We start from the raw sequence: 24,501 nt of genomic DNA, 5'->3' as shown, positions 1-24,501 counted from the left end.
GGGAAGTTTCCAAGCTCTCCCTTGCCCTTACCTTATATAACAGTAGTTTGTTGAGTCCAAGTTTGAACTGTTACTTTATTCATGAGAATTGTAAAGTTCAAGAAGGTTTTCCAGCCTTATGCGCAAAAGCCTATGATATGTTAGGATGGCTGTAATTGGCAACATGGCCAGATGCTAGTGACGTGTGCTGCCTTTGGGTTGTTAACATTCATAGATATGCAGGTACGGTGCTTGAGCACATGTGTATTAGATGTGAATAGCAGGCAGAGAAGGTCCTGAGCAAGGTGTGAGTGATTGTATGGAGAGTTCTTGAGAGCATCTCAGAAGGCTGATGCTGCAGCAGGTATAGCAGAGCCACGGGACCACCCACAGATAACCAGAGGATGCCAGCAAAGGTCGTGGCAGCCCAGCACACCTACACCAGGGCATAAGCAGTGGGCGAACAGGGTCTCAGTGGACATAATAGATCTAACCTGATTGTGGAAGTGACTGGCTTTATTCTGTTTGTTTGGGACAGGGTTTCTCTGTGTAGTTTTGGAGCCTGTCCTGGCACTCGCTCTGTAGACCAGGATGGCCTAGAACTCACAGGGATCCACTTGCCCTGGGATTAAAGGTGTGCGCCTCCACCACCCATCTTGATTGGCCTTATTCTGAGGAGCTCGCTGAAGTATTTTAAAACGTGAGGAATAACCTGTGTTTTGAAAAGTTTGCCATTGGCTGGCAGAAGGATTGACTTGGTACATTTAGGCAAGGAGGCTACTGAGATTATGAGTATAAGCTGCCCGGTAGCCTAGCTGGGGGTAGGGTCTGTACATTTTCAAAGGCCACAATAGCGGGGTTGGGTGGGATGATGCCCAGAGGTTAGCTGAGATGGCGGTTAGCAGTTCTGGTTTCAGGAAAGCGACGATGGCTTAGAGCCGAGCCCAGAAGGGGGTAGGTTTGGAGAAGTGTTGGGAATCCAGAATGTATGATGGGAGAAGAGAATCAGGTGCAAGATTTGGGGAGCACATGGAATTGTGTTTTAAGCTTGCTGCAGGGCCATGGAAGTGACTCAGTGGTAGGGCATTTGCCTGGTGTGTATGCTAAAAACATACAGATTTCATCTGTAGTTCTCCCCTCCCCCACACAAATAAGACAAAAGGAGAGGAAACAAAGCAAAACAACAACAAAAATCCACCAGCAACAAAGTCCAGTGGAATATAGGTGAGTGTGCCCAGCAGCTGTGGGAGGCTGGAGACAAGGGCTGCAGGAGGTAAGCTCTTGGGCCTGTGAGGAAGAAAAAATAATTTGTAGTTTTGAGGGGGAACACTCCCCCAGGTTAAAAGCCACTGCACTGGAGGAAGGCTGGGAATTATTCTACTGTTGATGAGAGAGCCCTGGATTAAATACCAATGTGGGGACATTTCCCTGGAGGTCAGGAAAGAAGACTAGGAAATACTGGCCCAGCCAAAGCAAAGACTCACCCTAAAAATGCCGTGGTTCTATTTAAGAGCAGTTGTGCCTTTTCATATAATTCCAGGAGTGAGATACAACCTGAGCGCTCCACATAAGACTATAACACTAGAGGAAGACAGAAATAATGGAAACATTTACGGCAAGGGGGTGTTTATGACATATAAAAAAATCAAGTTGACAGTCTCAGTGTGTGTCTGATGGGAGAGACACGTCCCTCTAAGGAACAAGCATTCCTTAGAGGAGTCTCACACTAGGGGATTATACATATAGTTTGAGATTTTTGTTGTTATTTGCACTTTCCCTGCATTTTCTGAATTTTTCAAGTGGGTACAAGTCACTTTGGTAGTTCAAAAACTGAAGATATTATTAAACATGGTAATTATGTAACAACTAAGATGTTTTAAATCAGTATTTGCTATTTAAATCAGTATTTGGGGATACAAATAAAGAAGAAAAGTTTTTGGTTTTTTTTTTTTTTTTTTTTTTTTTTTTGGTGACTTTTAGAGACAGGGTTTCTCTGTAGCTTTTGGAGCCTGTCCTGGAACTAGCTCTTGTAGACCAGGCTGGCCTCGAACTCACAGAGATCCGCCTTCCTCTGCCTCCCAAATGCTGGGGTTAAAGGCGTGCGCCATTGCCACCCAGCAAAAGAAAGGCAAATTATAATTGGCATGGCCCCTGTTTTGAATAAGATGTACACATATTTCTGTAGGTATAAATAAACAAAATAAGGAAACTACTTCTGGTTATAGTGCTGAAAGTGCTTCATGTTGCCGTAAACGAGTATAGCAGTCGGTGTAAGGAGCCTCAGATGCCAAGTATGTCTCTGCTGTTTGGAAGCTGAGGGCCTCCCAGGAGGCGGGTGACCCAGAGCCTTGGTTTCCTATGGCCTGGGGAAGACAGCTGCTCAGAGGTTGGAATGGAGATTGTTCTTGAGCATGTCAGACTCTGAGAACAGCGCTTATCGTTAGCACTACTCATGACTTGATCAGGAAGCACCATTCTAGGAACACCCTGGACTCTGAAGCGCGTGCGAGGGCTTGGTGGATGGAGACCAACCGGGCCCACAGGAACTGAGTGCAGGTGATGAGGTAGAACAGACTGCTTCTTTTATGACATAGTTTCCCACCTCTGGAAGACAAGGACTGTAGAGGCTTGCACCGCCACATCCAACTTAGTTTGAGGCTTCTTTTGTTGTTGTTTGCTTTTTTGAGACAGGGTTTCTCTGGGTAACTAATAATAGCTCTGGCTGTCCTTGAACTAGCTCTTGTAGACTAGGCTGGCCTCAAACTCACAAAGGTCCACCTGTCTCTGCCTCCTGAGTGCTGGGATTAAAGTGTGCCACCACTGCCAGGCTTTGAGGCTTCTGATACATGTTTTGATATATATCTATATATATATATATTTTTTAAGCTAAGTATAGGCAGACCAAACAGGTTTGTCAATGTGGTACTGCGTTTACAAAGATAGCCATCAGAATATGCTGGTCAGTAGACTGAGGTCTCTGTCAGTGGTGGAATGCTTATAAACCATGTAATAGTTGAGTATCGGCTTATTGATTGCGGTATTGACAGTTTTTTCTCTGTCTAGGACTCTAGTTTTAGAATACTCTTGCTTGGGTGTCATGAGGCAAACATTTGGGTGGAGGGAAACCTGAGCAATCTGCCCTCTCCCCATAGGTGCTCCTCACTTTCTTCTCTTTCCTTCTTCACAGAAAGAGCTCAAAAAGTGGGATGAATTTGAAGATATCTTAGAGGAGAGGAGGCATGGCAGTGACTTGAAATTTGCCATGAAGTGCTACACACCCCCCTTGTACAGGGGAGTCATCCCCTGCAAGCCAAGTGATATCAAGTCCATCGTTCTCAATTCTGAAGAGATGCACTATGTCATCAAGCAGGTAAGAACATCGTTCTTCAGGCACAGCCAGCCTCCTCCACTGGAAGTGGGTCCTTCTTGTTTCCCTGAACTTACTTTATTATCTCAAATACACTTTTAGGTTTAACTCCATAACACTCAAATGTATGCTGTCATTGTGTTAAGACTGAAAGGCCAGCCCGGGAGTAGCATGGCGTCAACAGCTTAGTAAAGTATGAGACGCAACTTACTGGTGACGAGCCCACAATTGGAGGGTGCTAGTTAGTTATGAGCAAAGCTAGTTTGGTGTAGGGAGTAGGGAAGGTTTTGTTTTTTAACACCTACTGACAGAAACTCCAGGTCTTCCTAGTGAAGGGGGTGGAGAGAGTTCTCAGTTGAACAGATCACACCAGCCCTCCATGTGAACACATCCTGAGAAGCTCCGAGGATTCCCATGCCTGGCTTTGCCTGTGTCAGTTGCTTCATTTTGTTGGGATCGGGATCCTGTAGCAGTAGCTTTTCAAGAAGCTCACGGTTTGGGAGCCATGGCTTGTTTTCAGAGCAGGAGGTCCAAGAGAATGCTGAAAGTGGTTCAGTCTGACAACAGAGGCAGAAAGTGTGGGAAATGCAGCGAGCTCCTTGGGTGAGTGGGCTCAACAGGGGCTTGGAAGCCACAGGGAAGGACTAGGTATTGTCTCCACAGTGCCATGCCCTTAGATGCTCAGATGGAGTGTGCTGTGCAGATTGGGTGCAGGAGTACTGTTCTGGTTTTAACTTTAGATGTGTACTTTGACCCATGCCCTTAATCCCTGTGCTTTGGTTGGCCTCTAACATCACAGAGATGCTATCAGCTCTCTGTGGTTAGGCCTATTTCATGATGGAAGACAAGTTTCTCCTTTAGTTAGCACTTAGGAACGGGACTGTAGAGTACCCAAGGCATTTTTGCAATAAGTTAACTCCAGTCAGCCATGGCTGTGTTCTCAGATAAGCATCATCCTGTGGTAACACCACAGGATCCTTACATGACACCTGGGCGCACAGTCTGCACGTGCCTCGGTTAGGTAGTATGCATATATGGTAGAGCCTATTGCTTCTTGATCCGTCGAACAAAACACAAGATTAAATCAGCAAGAAAGAAAAGGATTCTGTCTGTCCTGATTAAATATTTGATGTCTGAGTGTGTTCCTAGAGAAGCAGCATACTGCTGCTTGTGTTGTTTTGATTTGTTTTCTCTGCCATGCTAGGAATGGAACCCAGGACTCCTCACGATAGAGTAGGCAAATGCCCTACACCTGAGCGGCATCCCTAGTCCCATGCATGCATTTTTTTTTAATGTGCATGGGAAGAGACTTTGAGACAGCGTCTCATGTAGCTCAGATTGATCTTTAGTCCTCTTGTTTCAGCCTCCTCTGTGCTGAGATTCCAGGTATGCATCACCACCCTGACTTAAAGTAACTTTCCTTCATATATAGGTGGGTGTAGTTTAATACTAGTGTACATAGTAACTTTTTTTTTTTGCAGAGTGAGGTTGGATATTTATTTAGTGGGTTATGGAAGGGAAGGGGAGGAGAGAAAAGAGCAGAGGAAGAGAAAGAGAAAGAAACAGAAGGGGTAAGGGGTATAGTAACTCTTATAAGTGTATTTATATAAGTAGGTGTGTGCTTGAATGATACATAGTAAGTACATATGCCAGTACTATGGTTATTTACCATGAAGCATTGCATGCTAGGCATAATTATTGGGGTTGTGCTTTTATAGGCTGGCGGTTCTGTGGGTTGCCACACACTTGAATAATGTTAGCGATGACTCCATGAGAGCTGTGGTGGCGCTGGGTGATGGGAAGTTTTCAGTGCCATTGCAGTCTTACAAAATTGTTGGCATAGATGCCTGTGGTTAGTCACTGACCCCAGTCCTCTTCAGTATGTGACGCTGGCTTCTGTAATCTGGAGCCTACGCTGTCCTTCTTGTGACCATAGTCCCAGTGCCTCTTGTTGGTGAACATTCAGTAAACCTCTGTGAACTGAGGAGTGAAGGAGCATGCAGGGCCCGTTCACAGAGACGGACGCAGGTCAGCTGGGGCCATGGCCCAGCTCTTCTCAGCTGTTACTCGTTCTCTTCTGTCTACCCCATCCTCCTCCCCTTCCTGATTTCAAACTCCAAAAGTAAGCCCCCCACTTTTTGTTGTTCTTTTTCCCTTGATTGGTTGGTTTTGTTTATGAGCCAGCTTTTCAAGCTTGCCTAGAACTCATTTTGTAGCTCAGGTGGGCCTTGACTGACCACTCCTGGCCCAGAAAAGCAATTGTTTTTGTTTGTGTGTTTGTTACTTTGGTTTGCATTGTTTTTTTTTTTTTTTGCTTGAACTTTCACCTCCCTATTGTCATTCACACCTTTGTAGGTGTTACTCTGGCTTCTTTCCTCTCTTCTCTGCCTCCTGTTTATTTCATCCTTAGGTGACTTTGGTTAGTGTTAGGCTCTTTGTTTGCTGAGTCACTGTTTGAGATAACCTGTTGAGTAAAGGAGCATTGTAAGAGGTGATAGTTAGCCAGCACTTCCTTCCTGGGCTGTAAAACTGAGGACAGATAAGGAGTAGATAAGGGATGTGGCACGAGAGTGTGTGTGTACACACGTGTGTATGCGCTGTAAGACTTTAAGACAATCCTGAAGCCATTTTTGACAATTCTGAATCCTCTCAGCCTCTGTGCCATAGTGCTTCCCCTCATCCCCTGGGAACCAAGGACCTAACAGCTACACTCGCACGTACTCAGTTCCTGAACAATTACCCATATACGTATGCTTTGGTTCAGTCCCCTGGGAAACAGGGTCAAAATGACCTCTTACCTCATCTGATCTGGCAACAGCTCTCCAGTCAATTATTGATAATAGCCCTTTCAAATAAGCCAATCAGAATAGTCAAAGAACAACCCCCCTGCTTCTGTTGCCCCTTTAAAAGTAGACTGTACCAGCTATTCGAGGTCCCTCGGCTTCCCGAATGCTGGGGGACCCTGTCATGACAGAATTAATAAAATCCTCATGCTTTTGCATTGGCTGTGGTGTGTGAGATGGTCTCTGGGGGCGACTCCTTCTCAGTGTTTGGATGCTAGAGTCCAACAGCGCATGTGTGCATGTACAGGCCAGAGGAGGTCTACCTTGGTTGCCATTTCTCAGGAGCCGTGTGGGTTCTCTTTGAATTTCTAGCCTTTAAACCTGCTTAAATAGAATCATTTTTCACTGAACACAGTGGTGTACCCCTTTAGTCCTGGCAGTCAGTAGACGGAGGTGGGTGGATAATGAATTCAAGGCCAGCCTGTGCTTTGTAGAGAAACTTTGCCTAAAGCAGGAAAAAGAATAATATAACATCACTTATCTACTGTGTTAGTGAGTTGGGTCAGATCTAATCAAGAGTACACACTGTCTTCTGAGTTAGTCATAGGCCCGGGTTGGAATTAATCACATTGGTTTGAGTGAAAGGAGCTCTGGTTTCTGTTTTTCAGAATTCACCCCTGCTCTGCCTTCCTTTCAGCTTTCCAGGGAGTCCCTCACATCTGCCGATGCCCTCCGAGAGGAAGCCAGGGAGATCCTGGAGGAAATGAGCCACAGACTGCGCATGGGAGCCATCCGCTTCTTTGCCTTTGTCCTGAGCAAAGTCTTTAAACAGATTTTCTCAAAGGTGTGTGTGAATGAAGAAGGCATTCAAAAGGTGAGATTGCTAGTACAGATATTCTTGTCCCCTTCCTGTGCTATCATCGATTTACTCGGACTGAATGCTGAGGGCGGGTTGTCAGACATCCACTGTGGGCCCCTGGGCATGCTGTCTGCAGCTAGTCCTTTTAATGTCAGACTTCACACTTAGTCAAGTAAGACTTGGAGACCACTTGAGTGTGACATGTTCACGGTTACAATAATAATAGAAGGAATCTTTGTGTTTGTTCAGATTCCTCTTCCACATTTCCATTATCATCTTCTACTATGCTGTGTGATTTTCCCATGCACAGATGTTTTCTTAGGATATGGTGGTCAAGGTCCGTTAACTGGGTTATCACTCATGTGGTAATAGGAGCTTACTGCCAGTTCATCACTGGCCCCAGTTATATTCTTGCTTCCCTGCTTCCTTAGATATCTTTATTTATTTGACTTATTTATTGATAGGATCGTTAGCTCATACTGACCTTGAGTATGACCTTGAGTAGCCAGGGATGACCTTGAATTTCTGATCCTTCTGCCTTCATTTCCCAGATATCCCAAATACCAAGCTAACAAGCAGGCACTACCTCAGCCTCTCAGGTTCTAGGATTGCGGGTGTGAGCCACCATGCTCAGCCATGATTTACCTTTCTGTTTTCTGATTTAAGCTGTGATTTTAGTGACATGACAACTGAAATTCTTGAAAATCTGACATTTTTTTTCAAGCTACAACGAGCTGTCCAGGAGCACCCTGTAGTCCTGCTGCCCAGTCATCGGAGCTACATTGACTTCCTCATGCTGTCTTTTGTTCTCTACAACTATGATCTACCTGTGCCAGTTATTGCAGCGGGAATGGGTGCGTGCATAGTCTTCATCCGTGTTTATGTCGGCCTTCCCATCCACTAGAATGATAGTAAGAGGACTAACGAATGTGAAGGGTACCAACGACAGCTCTTCTGGGTGCCAGTCTGGACCCTGCACTGTGAGTCCCGTGACTGAGCAGACATGGAGAGGCATCTGTGCACATGGGATTCTTTGGCTTAGTTTTGAAAAGAGAGGCCATCCCACTTTGTCATATTTCCTGCTTTTTAAATTTTGAAAATATATAGTTCTAGTGATCATTCTAGATCACAAATAGATACGGCTTTCAAAAAAGATCATCAGTTTTGGTAAAATACATATAACATGAAGTCCTGACTTGTTTAAGTGTGCAATTTAAGAGGCACTGAGTGCATTCATATTGTTGCAGCTGTGTTGTTCCCGTTTGCCCCAGATCCCTTCACATCTTGCAGAACCGACACTTACTAACCAGTAACTGTGCTTTGCTTTTCTCCTCCCAGAGGCAGCCACGGTTCCACCCCTGCCCCTGCAGCCACACACTCTGCATACTTCATACACTTAATTGCAGTATACACCCTCCTCTGACTGACCAATCTCACTTAGCATGGTGACCTCAGTGTTGTGGCTTGTCTGAATTCCCTTCCCTTTCAAGGTTGAGTAACCATCTGTTGTATGGACGTGCCACATTAATTTTGTCCTGTAACCTGTCCATGGACACTATCTGCTTCTGTCCCTTGGTTATTTTAGGTAACACTGTGTCTTAGTTAGGCTTACTATTGCTGTGATGAAACAAAAACAAGCTGGGGAAGAATGGTTTATTTTGTTCACACTTCATGTAGCAGTTCATTATAAAAAGCTCCAAGGGAAGGAACTCAAACAAGGCCAGGAACTTGGTGGCAGGAGCTGATGGAGGGGTGCTGCTTACTGGCTTGCTCCCCTGTCTTTGCTCAGCCTGCTTTCTTATAGAAACCAGGACTGTTGAAATAACCAGGCTAGCTAAAGGATACAACAATTATATTTTTATTTATTATAAGGGGAAAACTCATGAAACAAGAAACAAATCCAAGCACAGCAGTGTCCTGTGTGCAGAGAGAGAGAGAGAGAGAGAGAGAGAGAGAGAGAGAGAGAGAGAGAGAGAGAGCGCGCGAGCATGCACGCCTTACCTGGGCTCCACCTCTTAAAGATAATTGGCTAACAAGGTTTTCCCCATCACAGGACCACCAGCCCACAATGGGCCAGGGCTTCGCACATTAATAACTAATTAAGAAAATGCCCTGCAACTGAACCTTATGGAGGCATTTTTTCAGTTGAGGTTCCTTCCTTTCAGATGATTCTAGCTTGTGTCAAACTGGCTAGGACACAGTGTTAGGAATGTGGGATTTAAAAATATTTCTTTTTGTATTTTGGCGCTGGGACTAGAACCTAAGACTTTAGGCATGCTAGGCAAGCCCCCTACTGTAAATGCTGTTTCAGCAACTGCTATGAACACGGGATATGTGTATTAATCAGGTCTTCTAAGCTGTTAATAACACCGTGATCATAAACCTGGGGAGGACAGGGTATATTCTGCTTCTGCTTCCACATCACAGTCTGTCACTGTGAGAAGCAGCAATAGAGAGAGCACATCAAAACCATAACAAACCGTGCCATACCCACGAAGAAGCATGGGAGTCAGGGCATGGACCTGGAGGCAGGAGCTGGTGCAGTGGCCGTGGAGGGGTGCTGCTTCCTCAATAGAACCCATGACCACCAGCCCTGGAGTAGCACTGTCCATGATGCGTTGGGCCCTCCCACATAAATCGTTAATCAAGAAAATGGCCTACAGATTTGCACACAGCAATCTGATGGTAACGGTTTTTCAATTCAGAATCCTCTTCCCAGAAAACTCTAGCTTCTGTCAAGTGGACAGCAGACAACTGAAGAGTACAAATATCTGATCCCTCAATCAGTACATCGCTGGGTCATGTGGGAGCTTTTCTGAGTCCCACTATACTGTTTTCTCTTGTGTCTACACTGGTCTGTGTTCTCAGCAGTAGTGCACAGAAGTGAGATCCATGTCTCCCCCAGGACTTGCCATGCACAACCTTTTGTTTCTTCAGTAGTCACCATCTCCATGGGTGTGGCATGGTTCATTTCTCAGTGATGCTGAGTTCCCGTTCATGTGCTTTAAACCATCACTGGGGTGTTTTATTTGAGGAGGGTTGTTTGAATTTTGAGATGGGATCTATATTGCCCTGACTGGTCTTGCATTTCTCAGCTCTAGTGATTCTCCTGCCTCAGCTTTCCAGATGTAGGTGCATCTGGTCCCTATGGAGATGTCTTTTAGGTTGTTACCTTTTTGTCAGTGAACTGTGGGAGTCCTCTGTGGCCTGAACACTTGCCCATAGATACAGGATTGGCCAGCTCATCTCCATTCACTGGTCCCCCTGCCATCCTGCTGACTGTATCCTTTGGTGCACAAAAGTTGTGTTTCAATAGAGTCCAAGGAATCTGTGTGTTCATTTATTCCCTGCGTATTTAGTGTCAACCAAGAAGTCATTACCAAATTCGGTGTCATGAAATTTTTCTCTGATACCCAACTGAGAGTTTTATAATTTGATACCTCCACTTGGTTCTTTCAGCCACGTGGTTGATTTTTGTACTGATACAGAGTTCATGTCTCATATAACTGACACTGTGGTTGTGTACTGGATAAGCGCTGTTGCTCTAAACCACACTGCTCTGTAGATGTGTGTCCATGCTTTTATAGAATTCATCCATAGAGTCTGTACTGCACTGGTTCCTTTCACAGTCTCTAGGAAAGTAGGGATTCCAGTGTTAATAAATGTAGTGAATCAGTCAGGTTAAAGCTATGGAGACTTGCATGCCTTAAAAAGTGCTTTCTTCTCAGCAGACAGCGAGGAAGTGATTTGAAAACTAGGGAAAATGAAAACTAGTTAAACTACTGGAGGACCTTTGCCTTTTTGTAGACCTGCTTTGTAAGCCATTTCCTTAAAAGTAGGTTGATATTTTCACTTGGTAGTGGAGAGCCGGTGCTCCAGAGTATGAGAGCACATGCCACGCACCAGTTTCAGAGCATGGCCGTGGATACTGGCCTTCTGACATTGTTGTCATGCTGCTGGCATTGCCTTTGTCCCTGGTGGCTTATAAATAGCATGGTAACAAGAGAGGTACAAGATAACTGCCCAGCAGACTTCTTTGTTTTCATTTTTATTTTTGTGTGGATGTATTGTATGCATGTGTGTACATGTGTGAGGATACACATGCATGGATGTGCTCGTGAGTGCATGTATGAGCATGTATAAGCATGTAGGGGAGGATGCAGAGGTTGCCATTGGAATGGGGGGGATATGGGCCAGAGGTTGACATTGAGTGTCTTCTTCTATTGGTAACCTTATTTTTAGAGACAGGGTTTCACTGAACCTGGAGCGCACTGATTCGGCTAGACCAACTGGCCAGTTACTTGTAGAGATCTTGTCACTGCCTCCATACCCAGTGTATGCTGCCATGCTCTGCTTGGCACATCAGTGCTGGGACTTATAGTCAAGTCCTCGGTGCTTGCAGGGCTTCCCACTGAGCCATCTCCCCAGCACCTTTCTGCTCTTTTTCTGGAGTTAATCTCACAAGTGTAACTACTGCTGTCATGGGGCTCATGTCTTATTCATGAACTTCTCAACAGTGTTTACATCTAGATCTTTGTTCCCATCTTACCTCTTCCTTGTGTTTTAGATTTCCTGGGAATGAAATTGGTCGGTGAGCTACTCAGAATGTCTGGGGCCTTCTTCATGCGGCGCACCTTTGGTGGAAATAAACTGTACTGGGCTGTGTTCTCCGAATATGTGAAGACCATGCTACGGGTAAATGCAGGCACTCAGGGACCTGGAGCCACAAAGCTGTCTGGCTCTTCGCTTCTGAATAGATCCCTAGCTGTCTTTCCCCTTCAAGGAGCACACCCACTCCCAGTGGTCCCTCATCTGAGAGGCGGCCTTGTTTAAGTTGCTGTGAGCAGGTGTTTGTTTAAAGGACAGAGGGCACTTGGGATCAGGCATCAGAAGAAGCCCTTTCTTAGGCTGGGATGTGGTTTAGTGGCATGAGAGGTCGTAGGTTCAGTCCCAGAGCACACACAGGGGTGGGAGCGGGGCAGGACACAAAGGAGGCCTGTGTTATTCTGAGCGTAGACAATGGGTTATGTATCTGTTGTGTTCTCTTTTAAAGAATGGTTATGCTCCTGTTGAATTTTTCCTCGAAGGGACAAGGAGTCGCTCAGCCAAGACCTTGACTCCTAAATTTGGTAGGTCCCTTATGTATTAGAAGCATATTAACCCCAGACCTCAGATGTGGTGTCACTGTAACTACCAAATAGAACTAGATACTTCTTTGACAGGATGCTGTTTTCTTTGTAAATAGAGCTGTTTCCTTAAGTTTAGCTGGTTTTGGACTTTGGATGTCCTTTTTGTTCTGGCTGGGGATGGGAAAGGCAGAAGCCTAGAGAACCAAAGCACTGGGTACGTATAGCAAGAGCAGACCCTGCTGTCATCACTAAGGGAGTTTGGGGACTCGCTTGGAAACATGGATTGTGGTTGTAATCTTAATATGTATACATATATGATTTGATTTGTTTCTCACTGAGTGGCCCATGCTGGCCTGGAACACACTGTGTAGCTTCAGCTGGCCTCACATTTGCTGCCATCCTCCTGCCTCAGCTTCCTGCGTGCTGAGATGATGAGTGTGAACTGCCATGCCCGGTGCTCTGTTTGGCTGGGGTGAGTTAGTAAGAGGCAGAAGCTCAGGTCGTGTGAGTGTGATTTTGGAAGGCTGGCTGTGTCTGTTGCTGGTCTGACTTCCTGAATGGATTATTTCTCCTTTCATTGTGGGATCAGTAACAAGACTGAGTACCAGCTGGGCAGTGACAGATTTTTTATTCTTGTCCAAGAATGGCAGATGTTGAGGACAGGTTTAGGATTCGCCTTCTAAACCCTGCGGGTGGAGGCTGTAGGTACAGTGCAGAAGGAAGGAGGGAGGCTGATGGGTTGTGTATGAGCCTTGTGTACCCTGCTCTTCGCTATCATGGTACAGAATTTCTCCCTGTGTTCACAGGTCTTCTGAATATTGTGATGGAACCATTTTTTAAAAGAGAAGTTTTTGATACCTACTTTGTTCCCATTAGCATCAGTTATGATAAAATATTGGAAGAGACTCTGTATGCCTGTGAGCTTCTAGGAATTCCTAAGCCAAAGGAATCAACCACTGTAAGTGAGGCGAGGCAACTTGGTTTTCTTTGAGGGTAGAGAATACCTGGCTTACACATCCACTCATTTACAAATGTGCTCCTGTTTTCTTTCTCCCTCTTGTGATGCCACCAGGGGTTGTTGAAAGCTCGACGGATTCTCTCTGAGAACTTTGGAAGCATCCATGTCTACTTTGGAGACCCTGTGTCACTGCGCTCTCTAGCTGCGGGACGGCTCAGTCGGAGCACATATAACCTGGTGCCAAGGTGCAAGGCCTGTGTTTTAATACCTGACACAGAAATGAGAAGGAAAACCCACAAGTGTGAATCAGGACTCTTAAGTTGACGGCCTCTGAGCCCAAACCTTGGCTTACCTGAGCTCTGCTAGCAAACCGCTAGGGAAGCTCTGGCATTCCATGTTCATCAGTGGAGCACTGCAGTTAAAGAACCTCATGTTCGAAGCCAACGTGGTGGGGCATGTCTATAATACCAGCTCTCAAGAGATGGAGGCAGGAGGATCAGGAATTGATGGTTATCTTCAGCTACATAGCAAGTTTGAGACCAGCCTGGTTTACATGAATAGCAAACAAACCCAAAGAACTGTCTGCTGCACCTCCTTGGGGTCCGACCTCACAGTGGGGAGAAACAGCACCATTGTTAAGAAGCTCGTGCAGCCGGGTGGTGGTGGCGCACGCCTTTAATCCCAGCACTTGGTAGGCAGAGGCAGGCAGATCTCTGGGAGTTCGAGACCAGCCAGGTCTACAAGAGCTAATTCCAGGGGGCTCCAAAACCACAGAGAAACCCTGTCTCGAAAAACCAAAATAAATAAATAAATAAATAGAAGAAGAAGCTCATGCACAGGGACTGTGGACACGACCACAGGCCAGCTGATGTGTCTGGAGCACTGCTTTAGGCCCTAGGAAGGAGTCCAGAGTAGCAGTGAGCAGGATAGCACCCTGTTTTCAGACGCACCAGGTTCTCTAAGGGTTCAGGGCACAGCTGAGCATTTGTATTATTCTTTCAATTAGATTAGTTGACTTAATTTTGTATGTTTGTGGGTACATGCAGGTTGTCACTTTACCCACTGAGCCCTCCCACCATCCCAAGCCTTGTGTTTACTTAGAGGAGTCCCCTGGGGAGTTGGGCAGACACACCCTCTTCCCAGTAGCCCTCAAATGCTTGGCAGCTCCAGCAGCTCCCCAGCAGTGAGGCGTCTGGTCAGCAGTCTCAACTGTAACTCCAGCAGATGTTAGCCATGCACTCCACAGAGCCCTGGCCAGTTATTCTGGTGCTGCTGTCACCTTCCCCTTGAACGACCTTCTTCCTTAGCTGCTTGTGGAACCCCTGCTGACATCTTTTGCAGCCGGCTGTCAGGTGCTAATGGGCTAGTTCTCCGAGGTCTGCAGCTTCCCAGGAGGGACAGTGTAAGTGGTGACCACGTGGCTCTTGCAGTACAGACCCCTGTCCAAGCAGCTGTGCTTGTAGCACTGATGTGTTCTGTTTATAAAAAAAGAGAGGGGCTTTTGTTTTTGTTTTTCTAATTACCTAGAACTGAGAGTTAATGTTTTTGTTTAATTTCCACTGCATACAAGCTAGGGAGTGCTGCCAGTGTGTGGTCTGAGTACGGCTGGCAGGAGCCTGGCACACCTTCCAGTGGGGCCCTCTCCCACCCGATAGCTGACCTGTAACCTCTGTGCCCTCCTTTCAGATACATCCCTCAGAAACAGTCCGAGGATGTGCACGCCTTTGTCACTGAAGTCGCCTATAGGATACAGCTTCTGCAAATTGAAAACCTGGTTCTGAACCCATGGCTTCTGGTAGTTGCCATTCTCCTTCAAAACCAGTTATCCATGGACTTTGACACCCTGGTGGAGAAGACACTGTGGCTAAAGGGCTTGACCCAGGTGTTTGGAGGGTTCCTGCTTTGGCCTGGTAAGTATATGGGATACATGTCTTTCACAGAGTAGCCTTTGCATTTCCTAATTTGAAGCCCAGGGAGGGGTCTGCTTGAGAGTAATTGCTGTGTGTTGGTTCACTCTTGAGACTAAGCCTCCAGGACCACAGTGCCATTTCCTTGGCAGCTGCAGACCAGAGATTGACAACAGGTGTTTTCACTTTTGCTTCATTTTTTTGAGACCCGGTCTTCTGCTGACTGTGGAGCTGGCTGTTGGGAATATTGTTTGGAGGTGTGCTACTATTGTTATACATTGCAATTGTTTAACTCTGGAGCTGCGATACTTTATCTGTCTCAGACACCTGTTGGCCTAATAAAGCTCTGAACGGTCAATAGTGAGGCAGGAGAAAGGACAGGCGGGGTTGGCAGGCAGCAAGATTATATAGAAGGAGAAAACTGGGAGTAGGGGTTCGGAGGAGTTGTAGCCTGATAAAGAGGAGGACGTCAGGGCCAGCTACACAGCTACACAGCCATCCACGGAGTGAGAGTCAGATTTAAAGAAGTAAGAGAACAGGGATGCACAGAGGCAGAGGGTAGACAGGATAGTATGAATGAATGAAGTGGGCAAGAACAGCCAAGCTAAAGCCGGACGTCTGTAACTAAGAATAAGCCTCGTGTGATTCATTTGGGAACTGCGTGACAGCCCCCTCCCAAAAAAAAAAAAAAGAATCCAAAGAGCATAAAGATGTCATTACTACAGCTGGCAGGTTTGACTAGACTGCCAGCCAGCAAGCCTGAAGATCTTTTTATCCTTGCCTCCCCTCCAGCCTCAGCTGGGAATACAGGTGTGTTTTGCTTCTTCTGACTTTTATGTGGATTCTAGGAATCAAATGCATGTTCTACTTTACTGACTAAGCCATCTTCAAAGCCTCAAATTTTTTTTTTTTTTTTTTTTTTTTTTTTGAGGCAGGGTCTCATTGTATAGCTCAGGCTGACCTGGAACTCACTGTATAGCCCAGACTCATCTCAAACTTGGAACAGTTCTCCTGTATTGGGATCATATGCATACCCAGCAAGTGTACAGTTTGCTACAATGTAGTTAGTTGCTTCTAAAATTATTGCTGGGGAATGGGAGGTGTTGAGGTCAGAGTACAACCTTGCGGAGTCAGTTCTTTCCTGTCACTTTTATCTGTGTTCCAGGGATTGAGCTGACGTTTACTGAGTAGAGGCACGAGCCTTACTCATTGAACCATTCAGCCCCAGCTTTGGTTTTGTTTCAGTACAGGGAATTGAACCTAAGGCCTTGTGTATGTTCTATACACTGAGCTGCATCCTCAGTCCTCTTTATCTTATTGTGTTTGTAGCCTGGTTGCTTCTGGTATGCAGCTAAGGGCTTTCTCTAACTCTCTGATACTAGTTCAGTGAGCAAGCATGGTGGTGCATGCCTGTCGTCTCAACACTCAGGAGATCAAGAGTCCAAGGGCAACCATGACTACATGAGACCACATCTTTATTTAAAAAAAAAAAAAAAAAAAGAACTGGGCGGTGGTGGTACATGCCTTTAATCTCCAGCACTTGAGAGAAAGAGGCAAGCAGATCTCTGTGAGTTCTAGAACAGCCAGGGCTACACAGAAAAACCTTGTCTTTTAATTAAAAAAAGAAGAAGAAGATGAAAAAGGTAGGCGTAGTCATGCACACCTCTTAATTTCAGCATTCCAGAAAGACAGGCAAACAGATCTCTGTGAGTTCCAGCCAGCCTAGTCTGCTTTCAAGTTCTAGGATAACCAGTGCTATATGACAAGACCCTGTCTCAAAAAAAAAAAAAAAATAAATAAATAAAATAAAAAGTAAAAGAAGAAGAAGAGGAACAGCTCAGTAGCTCAGTAAAAACTTCACTGGAAGGCCAGGGAGGTTCAGGGACTATAGGTGTGTGCCACACAAGATTGGTACAACTTGGATAACTTGTATTCAACCCACAGAACCAGGTAAACAACTGGGCATGGTTGTGTGCATCTGTAATCCCAGCATGCTTACCATCAAGATGAGAGGAGGAGGAGACGGGAGAATGGGCTATGGGCCCGGCAGCGGGAAGGACGCTCAGCACTTAGGAGCACTTGGAGTGCACAGTGCAGAGTAAGAGACCAGAAGAGAAGCCTGGGGCTGGGAGGATGTTAGTGGTTAAGAGCGTTTGCTGCTCTCACAGAGGATCCAGCTCAGTTCCTACCACCCAGATGGTACCCTACAACCGTCTGTCACTCTCTTCCAGCCTCCTTGGGTACTGCACCCATGTGGTGTGCTTATATGCTGGTGAAATACTCATACACTTAAATATTGTTTAAAATGTAGAGAGAGCTTGTCTCAAAACTAAGTTAGAAGAGCTGACTCCCAAGGGGCTGGAGAGATGGCTCAGAGGTTAAGAGCACTGGCTCTTCTTTCAGAGGATCCGGGTTCAAATTCCAGCATCCATATGGCAGCTCACAACTGTCTGTAACTCCAGTCCCAGAGGATCTGACACCTTCACACCAACGCACATGAAATAAAGTTAAATGAATTATTAAAAAATAAAAAAAAAGAGCTGACTCCCAAAAGTTGTCCCTTGATCTTTGCACACACACACACACCTGTCACTGGAGTTACTCACTGTGTTGTGAACTTGGTGGTTTGGGGGCGGGAGCCTGTGACAGTAATTAGTGTAAATTGAAAATCACAGGTCCTGTAGCTAGAGTATAACCCCTGGTTCCTGTAGGGTAGGGCACTGGGTGTAGGAGCTAGTGCTGGGGTCAGTGGAGTACACCTGAGTGCCGTGGACACAACACGGGTTGCTAAGAATCCTAGGGGAAGAACTTGTACTCAGGGAATTTGGAGTTGTGGCTTTGATAGGCAATCTGCAGAAGGTGAGGGCAGAGTGGAGCTTAGCTCATGGATGAGGAAGGAGTGGTGGGACAGGAGCTGGCATTGAGTGACCCACAGATAGTGTGGGCATGTTAGCTGGCTTTTCAGTTTGGGACAGAAGGAAGGTATGTTTGATCATATAAGTCTGCTGCTTTGACTTACTTACTTCCCGTAGGTTCTGGGAAGCGTGGTGGAATTGGACGTTGCCTTCTCATTGAGTTCCTCTGCTGCTCTCTCTGTAGATAACCAGCTTCCTGAGGAAGTGGTCCAATCCAGCATCCTTCTGCACTCCAACCTGGCCAGCCTTGTCAAAGACCGGGTGGTTCTAAAAGTGGACTTTGAAGGCTCAGAAATGGTCAAAGGAGTTGTGCTCCACCACATCACCTTCCTCATGTGCTCGGCCTACAAGAACCAGCTGCTCAATGTTTTTGTCCGTCCTTCCTTAGTAGCTGTAGCCTTGCAGATGACACCTGGGTTCAGGAAAGGTAACTTTTAGGAGCATGGCCCTGAATTTCCAAAGAGGCCTGGCCCTCTAGTGCCAGAAAGGGAGCAGTGTTAAGCCCCCTCTGTTCTAATAAAGGATGCTGCCCTGCCAGCCTACAGGTCTAGAGTTGGAAAGTATAACAACTTGTGGCTTAGCCCCGACTACTCAGAAGTTTGAGGCAGGAGTAGCTTCCAGGAGTTTAGAACCAGCCTGGCCTATGTAGCAAAATATAGTTTCAGAACAACAACAAAAGAGATGGGTCAGTGGTTAAGAGGGTATCTGATCTTCCAGAGGAGCCAAGTTAGGTTCCCATCATCAGTGTTGGGCAGCTTAACACTGCCAACAACTATAGTTCCAGGGGTGCCAACACCCTCTTCTGCCCTCCGTGGGCACCTGCATACACAGGGCATATATACATGTATGCATACGAATAAAATGAAAATAAATTTTTAAGAGGAAAAATAAAACTTCAGAATTGGAAAGACCTAGTGACTCCCTGATCTGCACTATACCTTTGTACTAGGAAGATGGTTTAGTGGTTTGTTAGGCAAGCTTGATTGCTGAGTTGAGATTTTTTTTTAAAGATTTATTTATTTATAATGTATACAGTGTTCTGGCATGTATGCCTACACACCAGAAGAGACCACCAAATTTCATTATAGATGGTTGTGAACCACCATGTGGTTGCTGAGAATTGAACTCAGGACCTCTGGAAGGGCAGCCAGGACTCTTAACCTCTGAGCCATCTCTCCATCCTCCAAGTTGAGATTCTTAGAACTCATGTTAAAGGCTAGGTGAGGTAACCTGTATATGAAGCCCAGCATTCCTACAAGTGAGACAGGAGACTTGCCCCTAAGCTTTCAAACCAGCAATATTTGAGTGTTCAACTTAGCAGCAATCAAGAGAGGCTCTGTCTGCAATGAGGTGGAAATCATGAACCAATTCCTGAAAGTTGCCCTCTGATTTCCCATATGCGTGTTTGTGGCATACTTGTATCCTTAAACATATACACACAATAAACTAACACTAGCTGTGCCTTTTATATATAAGGGTGATTAGGTCCAGAGAGCCCTGCAATTCCTAGAGAGGCTCTGCATTGGGAACACCATTGCCCAGCTCCTGATCTGCTGCAGTTTTCTGCTGGGACAGCCCTAGCAGAGGCAGATGGGACCCCACCACGATCACTGTACAGTGTACTTGGTATTAGATCACACTGAGTTGAAATGAGTTATGTCTACCTGAGGGTCATGCGGCTTCACCCCAGAGAATCTCCTTAAGTCGGTCTTGGTGTGTGCATGAATAATTGGTGATTGACCTGGGTGTTCACAGAGTGCTAGATGACAGTGAAGAAATGGTAGCTAGGGGAATGGGGGAAGCTGGGAAATGAGCCCCTTCCTTCTCTACTCAGAAGGAGGTCCCTCTTCTGAGGAATTTCTAAAGGTGGTGGCATCATGCCTGTTTCTAGACTGAGGGATTTGAGGCCTTGTTTAAACTCTGCTGACTGTAGTCTGTCCTTCAGATAAACTGTGTTGACTTGAGCTTCCTTGAAGGACTCACTTATTTCCTTGTTACCTGCGTACACACACATTTGAAGGGCTATAAGATCAAAAGCAATGCCTTAATTTTGTGAAATGGGTTCTTTCCAGAGGATGTCTTCAGTTGCTTTTCCTTCCTACGCAACGTGTTTTCAGATGAGTTCATCTTCCTCCCAGAAAACACACTCAGGGTAAGTTCTGACCGCCCAGAGCAGGCATGCCATAGTGCACGTTCCAGAAGTGACAGAGAGGCTCCCCAGCATGCCTCTGCACAGCAGCACGTTTTCTTTGAGACTGGGCCTGTGGTGGTCCTGCCTGGCAGTGGGTCAGCCGTGTGGTCTGTGGGTTTGCTGGTGTGGGCAAAGGCAGACAGACAGACGGTGCTCTAGGTTTCAGGGTGAGAGAGATGAGGCTGGCAGGGCTTGAATCTAACTCCACTTGGGGGATTTTCTGGATTTGCGATTACATCTAAGAAAGTGTTGCATTGTCAAGTGAAGAACATCTGTAGTGTGTCTATGTGTGTGCGCATCTGTCTGTGTGTCTGTCTGGGCTACAGCTTCACAAACGCTGTCTATTTACATGTTTGAGCTTCGGCACTTGAGTGTTGGAACAAACGCTTCCAGCTTCAGTTCATAGTCAGGTGGCTCTGGGACCTGTGGGACTAGTGACGTTGAGGGTACACGGACTGTCATATGTATGTGGTTGGTCTCCCCTGTCCCTCCCTAGGATTTTGAGGAAGGCTGTTACTTGCTGTGTAAAACTGAGGCTATACAGATGGCTGGGAAGGACATCATCATCACAGACAAAGGGAGCGCTGTGTTAGAATTTCTCATAGGGCTCTTTAAACCTTTTGTGGACTCATACCAGGTATGTGAAGTTGCAGATTCTGTGCACACCAATATCAGTATCATAAGACTTTCTTCCTGAAATTACTTCCGGTGTGAAGGGTGATCGTGTGCCAGGTGAATGGTGGTCCCAGAGAGATAAGTTCCGTGTCTACTCAGGGACAAGCTGGGCCTGTCATAAGCTGGGGGTAGCACCCCTGTAAGCCCATGATTGCACTCAGAATTACAGTCATGCTTTGTTTTCCTGTGTTCTTCGTATGGCTAGGTGTGGATACATAGTGCTAAGTGCCTTCTGCTTTAATGTCACTGAACACTCATTCTGCTTTTTGGAAGAACAAGAGCAAGGTCCTGTTCAGACAACCCAGAAGAGGACACAGAGCTGGCTTTAGGCACTGCAGCAGGATTCTAGGGAGGGAGGAAGGGAGGGAATTTGAAAGGCAAATGCTGGGGTGTGCAGGCATTTCAGAAGAGGCATCTGTGTCTTATAGGCTGGCTTTGAGCACTGTGATGGTGGGTGGACGGTGGGAACTGGGACTGTAATCCCAGAGGTGACCTTGTCCACCTCCTCCCACAAAGTCTAGCATGGGATGGGAACTTGATAAACTGGGAATCAGCCAGTGCTTGAGCCTGCACTCTGCATTCAGAAAGAAAGACAGCCAAAAGCAGTAGGTCCTCTCTCCCTGGGCAACCCAAGATGTGAAACTGGAAGTGATTCTTGCAGTCAGCTGAGATGAGAAATTCAGCTCTTAACAAATGCCATTTCAAACTGTTCTTTTCTAGTTGTAAAAGCTGCTGACGATTAGAAGTAGGCTGTGGAGGGTGTGGTTGTTAGTGAGGGCAGTGTGGCCACCATGCTCTTGTGTTTGGCTACCTCTTCTCTGTGTTCCTTTCATTTTCCCTCGTGAAACCAGATACTTTCCAAATACCTCTTGCATGAAGAAGAGGACTGCTTTACTGAGAGACAGTACTTGGTTGCAGCTAGGAAGTTCACCAGTCAGCTTCTGGATCGAGGTTGGTCACATCTCTGGGGGGGGGGGGGTTGCTTCTCAGCTGAGAACAGGAGTGATCGTTCGCCCTCTTCCTCTTTGCAGGTGCCTCTCAGTGTTATGACGCACTGTCTTCTGACCTGCAGAAAAATGCCTTAGCAGCTTTCGTGAGACTGGGGGTGGTAGAAAAGAAGAAGGTGTAAGTACCAGGTGCTAATGGGGACAAGGGGAGGAGTGACACTGAAACCCGAGACCCAGCGACAGAGGACACACAGTGCTGTGCCACCTTTCCTCTTGCCTCAGGGTTAGATCAGTGCAAGTTTCGGGGAACCTGCACGTCACACAATTAAGAACATACCCTAGCCTAGTTTTGGTTTAACCTCAGACTGCATTTCCTAGGTTAATTAGAGAAAAAAGTGTAGGGTACTGTGTGTGGGTGTGTGCATGCACGTGTGTGAATGGAGAGAAACAGATCTAACTGAATCAGTATCCCAGTGGTAAAGTGGAAGCCAAACTCACAGTTGTATCTTATGTGATCAGAAGGAAGGTGTGTGAGTGGTGTGTGTGTGTGTGTGTGTGTGTGTGTGTGTGTGTAGAGCAGTGGTTCTCAACCTTCCTAATGCTGCGCCCCTTTAATAGTTCCTCATTTCGTGCTGACTCCAACCATAAATTATTTTGGTGCTACTTCATAACTGTCATTTTGCTACTGCTGTGAGTGGTGATGCAAATATCTGATATTCGGACCCCATGAAAGAGTCACTCAATACCACCTCCCACTCTGCCTCCAGGGGCGCTACCCACAGGTTGAGAACCACTGCTATAGCATCTCCTGAATGAACCACTATCTTGAAGCCAAACTCTCATAGTTATGTATCCAAGAAGCCTTTCACCTGCTTCATACTGGAGCTGTGGTTTTGCCTGGGGCTGTGGTAGAGCACTGGCCTAGCATGTGTGAGGACCTGGATTTGGTCCCCAGGCCTGAAGGAAGAAAAGCAAGCCCATAACATCCCGTGACAGAACGTAGAGTCAGGAAGAGGTTGTGGTGAGTGGCTGTCTGTCCACACAGTAAGTAACCCAGCTTTCCTTCTCTTTAGAGATAATAGCGTCGTGTTTAGTGTGAACGAGTCTGCCACAAGCAAATTAGAAGAAATGCTTGGTAAGTGCCGCTATCGTGGACGCAGACCCATTTTCCTGCTGTGCAGACACTAGCATATGCTGCGGCATGAGTAGGCTTATCAGAAGGAGCAGCTGTAGATTCTAATATAAACAAGCTGAGTATAAGCCAGAGTTTCCTTGAGGAAACGTGCCAATCACAGCACTTGGGAGAAGAGGCAGGAGGACTGCCGTGAGTATAAGGCCAGCTTTGGGCTACATAGTGAGTACCAGGCCCTCCAGGTCAAGACCCTGTCTTAAAAAACAAAACAAACAGGGTAGAGGAGGGAAAAGGGGGGGGGAGGGGACAAACAGATGTGGGGGTTGGAAAGAACTGAGAAAAAAGATTTTCAAATGGTAAGGGTATCACAATGCTATACACTGCTTACAGTTTTTAAAGAACAGACTTTTAAAGGCCAAAAGGGAAAGAAAAAAAGGTGTAGCAAAGTGTTCAGCAAGAGAATGCAAAGTGGACAGTGCTTTCCAGCACAGTCAGCTGCCCAGGCCTCATCTGGACCAGCATGCAGTCCTTGGTGTGCAGCTGTGTGTGTGGGTTGACTCTGTTCTGCCTCTGACTTTCGTTTTTCCTTTTTTAATAAAAGATTTTATTTTATCTGTGTGGATATTTTTACCTGCATGTGTGTATATATACCACACGTGTGCAGTATCCACAGAGGCCAGAAGAGGGCATTGGATTCCTGAGAACCAAGGAGCTGTTAAATTTCTGTAAGTGCAACAAGTGTCCCTAACCACTGAGCTGTCACTCCTTGTTTGTTCGTTTGTTTTAGAGCCAGGGTATCTTTATGTAGCCCTGCCTGGCCTCAAACTCACTATGTAGACTAGGCCAGCCTCAGGCTCACAGAGATCTGCCTGCCTCTGCTCTGCCCCTTCCTCCTTGTGCTGGGACTAAAGGTGTATGCTATCATACCTGGCCTTATTTTTGTTTTCTGAGGCAAGGTCTTATACTGGATGCCCGGTTGATCTAGCCCTCACTATACTCACTCTGTAGCCCAGAGCGGGTTCAAACTCAGAGCAATCCTGTCTCAGTTTTACGCATCTGCGGTGATGTTTACTGTCCCTCTGAAGTCTGGGATACTCTGGGTGAGGATGTGTGGTGGATTCTTTAATCACACACTGTCTGGTACAGAGTGGAGCTAAGAGCCCTCTGGATGCTGTAGGCTGAGAAAGAGGAACACCTCGAAAAGGCAGCCACTGGCTTTGTAATGGTCAGTAGAATAAAGAGGAGCCAGCTGCATGATCAGTGGGGGTCTCAGCATTTGCAGCCTGCCTTGCAGAGTGGACCACAGCCTTACAACAGAGCTGTAGCAACAAGCAAGACTGCTATTATCTCATGAGCTGTTTCTTTATCTTAGGATGTAAAACACCCATAGGAAAACCAGTCACTGCAAAACTTTAGTAATCATGAAGCGGTTGTGGAAAATCCAGTTCCACATGACAGTCAAAAGGACTCACTGCCACAAATGGACATAGAGAGAAGGATGTGTTTTCCGTCTCCGAGACCTTGTGAGCTGTACTTCTGCCAAGAGGAGGAAATGGTCAGTGAGAGCGTCAGTGTGATCTTCTGACACAATGACTGCTGGCATTCATGTCAACTGTGTGTCTAAAATAAAAGCTTTTGAAAACATTCTTGGAAAGCAGA

General features: G+C 46.2%; 1 protein-coding gene across 3 annotated transcripts in view; it reads left to right on the top strand.

Annotated features, from left to right (window-relative positions):
• Gnpat (glyceronephosphate O-acyltransferase) overlaps positions 1-24,501 on the top strand; it is a 29,081-nt gene extending 4,580 nt beyond the window's left edge. The window contains exons 2-17 of one of the 3 annotated variants that reach the window (XM_050147017.1): positions 3,167-3,349; positions 6,827-7,003; positions 7,713-7,842; positions 11,556-11,683; positions 12,042-12,117; positions 12,924-13,075; positions 13,190-13,320; positions 14,762-14,985; positions 18,082-18,324; positions 19,970-20,049; positions 20,585-20,725; positions 21,615-21,714; positions 21,795-21,888; positions 22,784-22,845; positions 23,444-23,567; positions 24,215-24,501. In XM_050147017.1, the coding sequence (XP_050002974.1) occupies positions 3,167-3,349; positions 6,827-7,003; positions 7,713-7,842; positions 11,556-11,683; positions 12,042-12,117; positions 12,924-13,075; positions 13,190-13,320; positions 14,762-14,985; positions 18,082-18,324; positions 19,970-20,049; positions 20,585-20,725; positions 21,615-21,714; positions 21,795-21,888; positions 22,784-22,845; positions 23,444-23,567; positions 24,215-24,221 (2,052 nt within the window). In that variant the 3' untranslated portion in view covers positions 24,222-24,501. Of the gene's footprint in view, positions 1-3,166; positions 3,350-6,797; positions 7,004-7,712; positions 7,843-11,555; positions 11,684-12,041; positions 12,118-12,923; positions 13,076-13,189; positions 13,321-14,761; positions 14,986-18,081; positions 18,325-19,969; positions 20,050-20,584; positions 20,726-21,614; positions 21,715-21,794; positions 21,889-22,783; positions 22,846-23,443; positions 23,568-24,214 lie in introns of those variants that run through there. The other 2 variants (XM_050147019.1, XM_050147018.1) reach the window with 2 other exon arrangements.

Source organism: Alexandromys fortis, unplaced genomic scaffold (assembly GCF_014885135.2).
Source record: "Alexandromys fortis isolate MF-2015 unplaced genomic scaffold, M_Fortis_MF-2015_v1.1 scaffold_12, whole genome shotgun sequence".
Lineage (NCBI taxonomy): Eukaryota > Metazoa > Chordata > Mammalia > Rodentia > Cricetidae > Alexandromys > Alexandromys fortis.
Note: the sequence above shows the minus strand (reverse complement) of the source record. Positions and strands in the feature narration are given on the sequence as shown.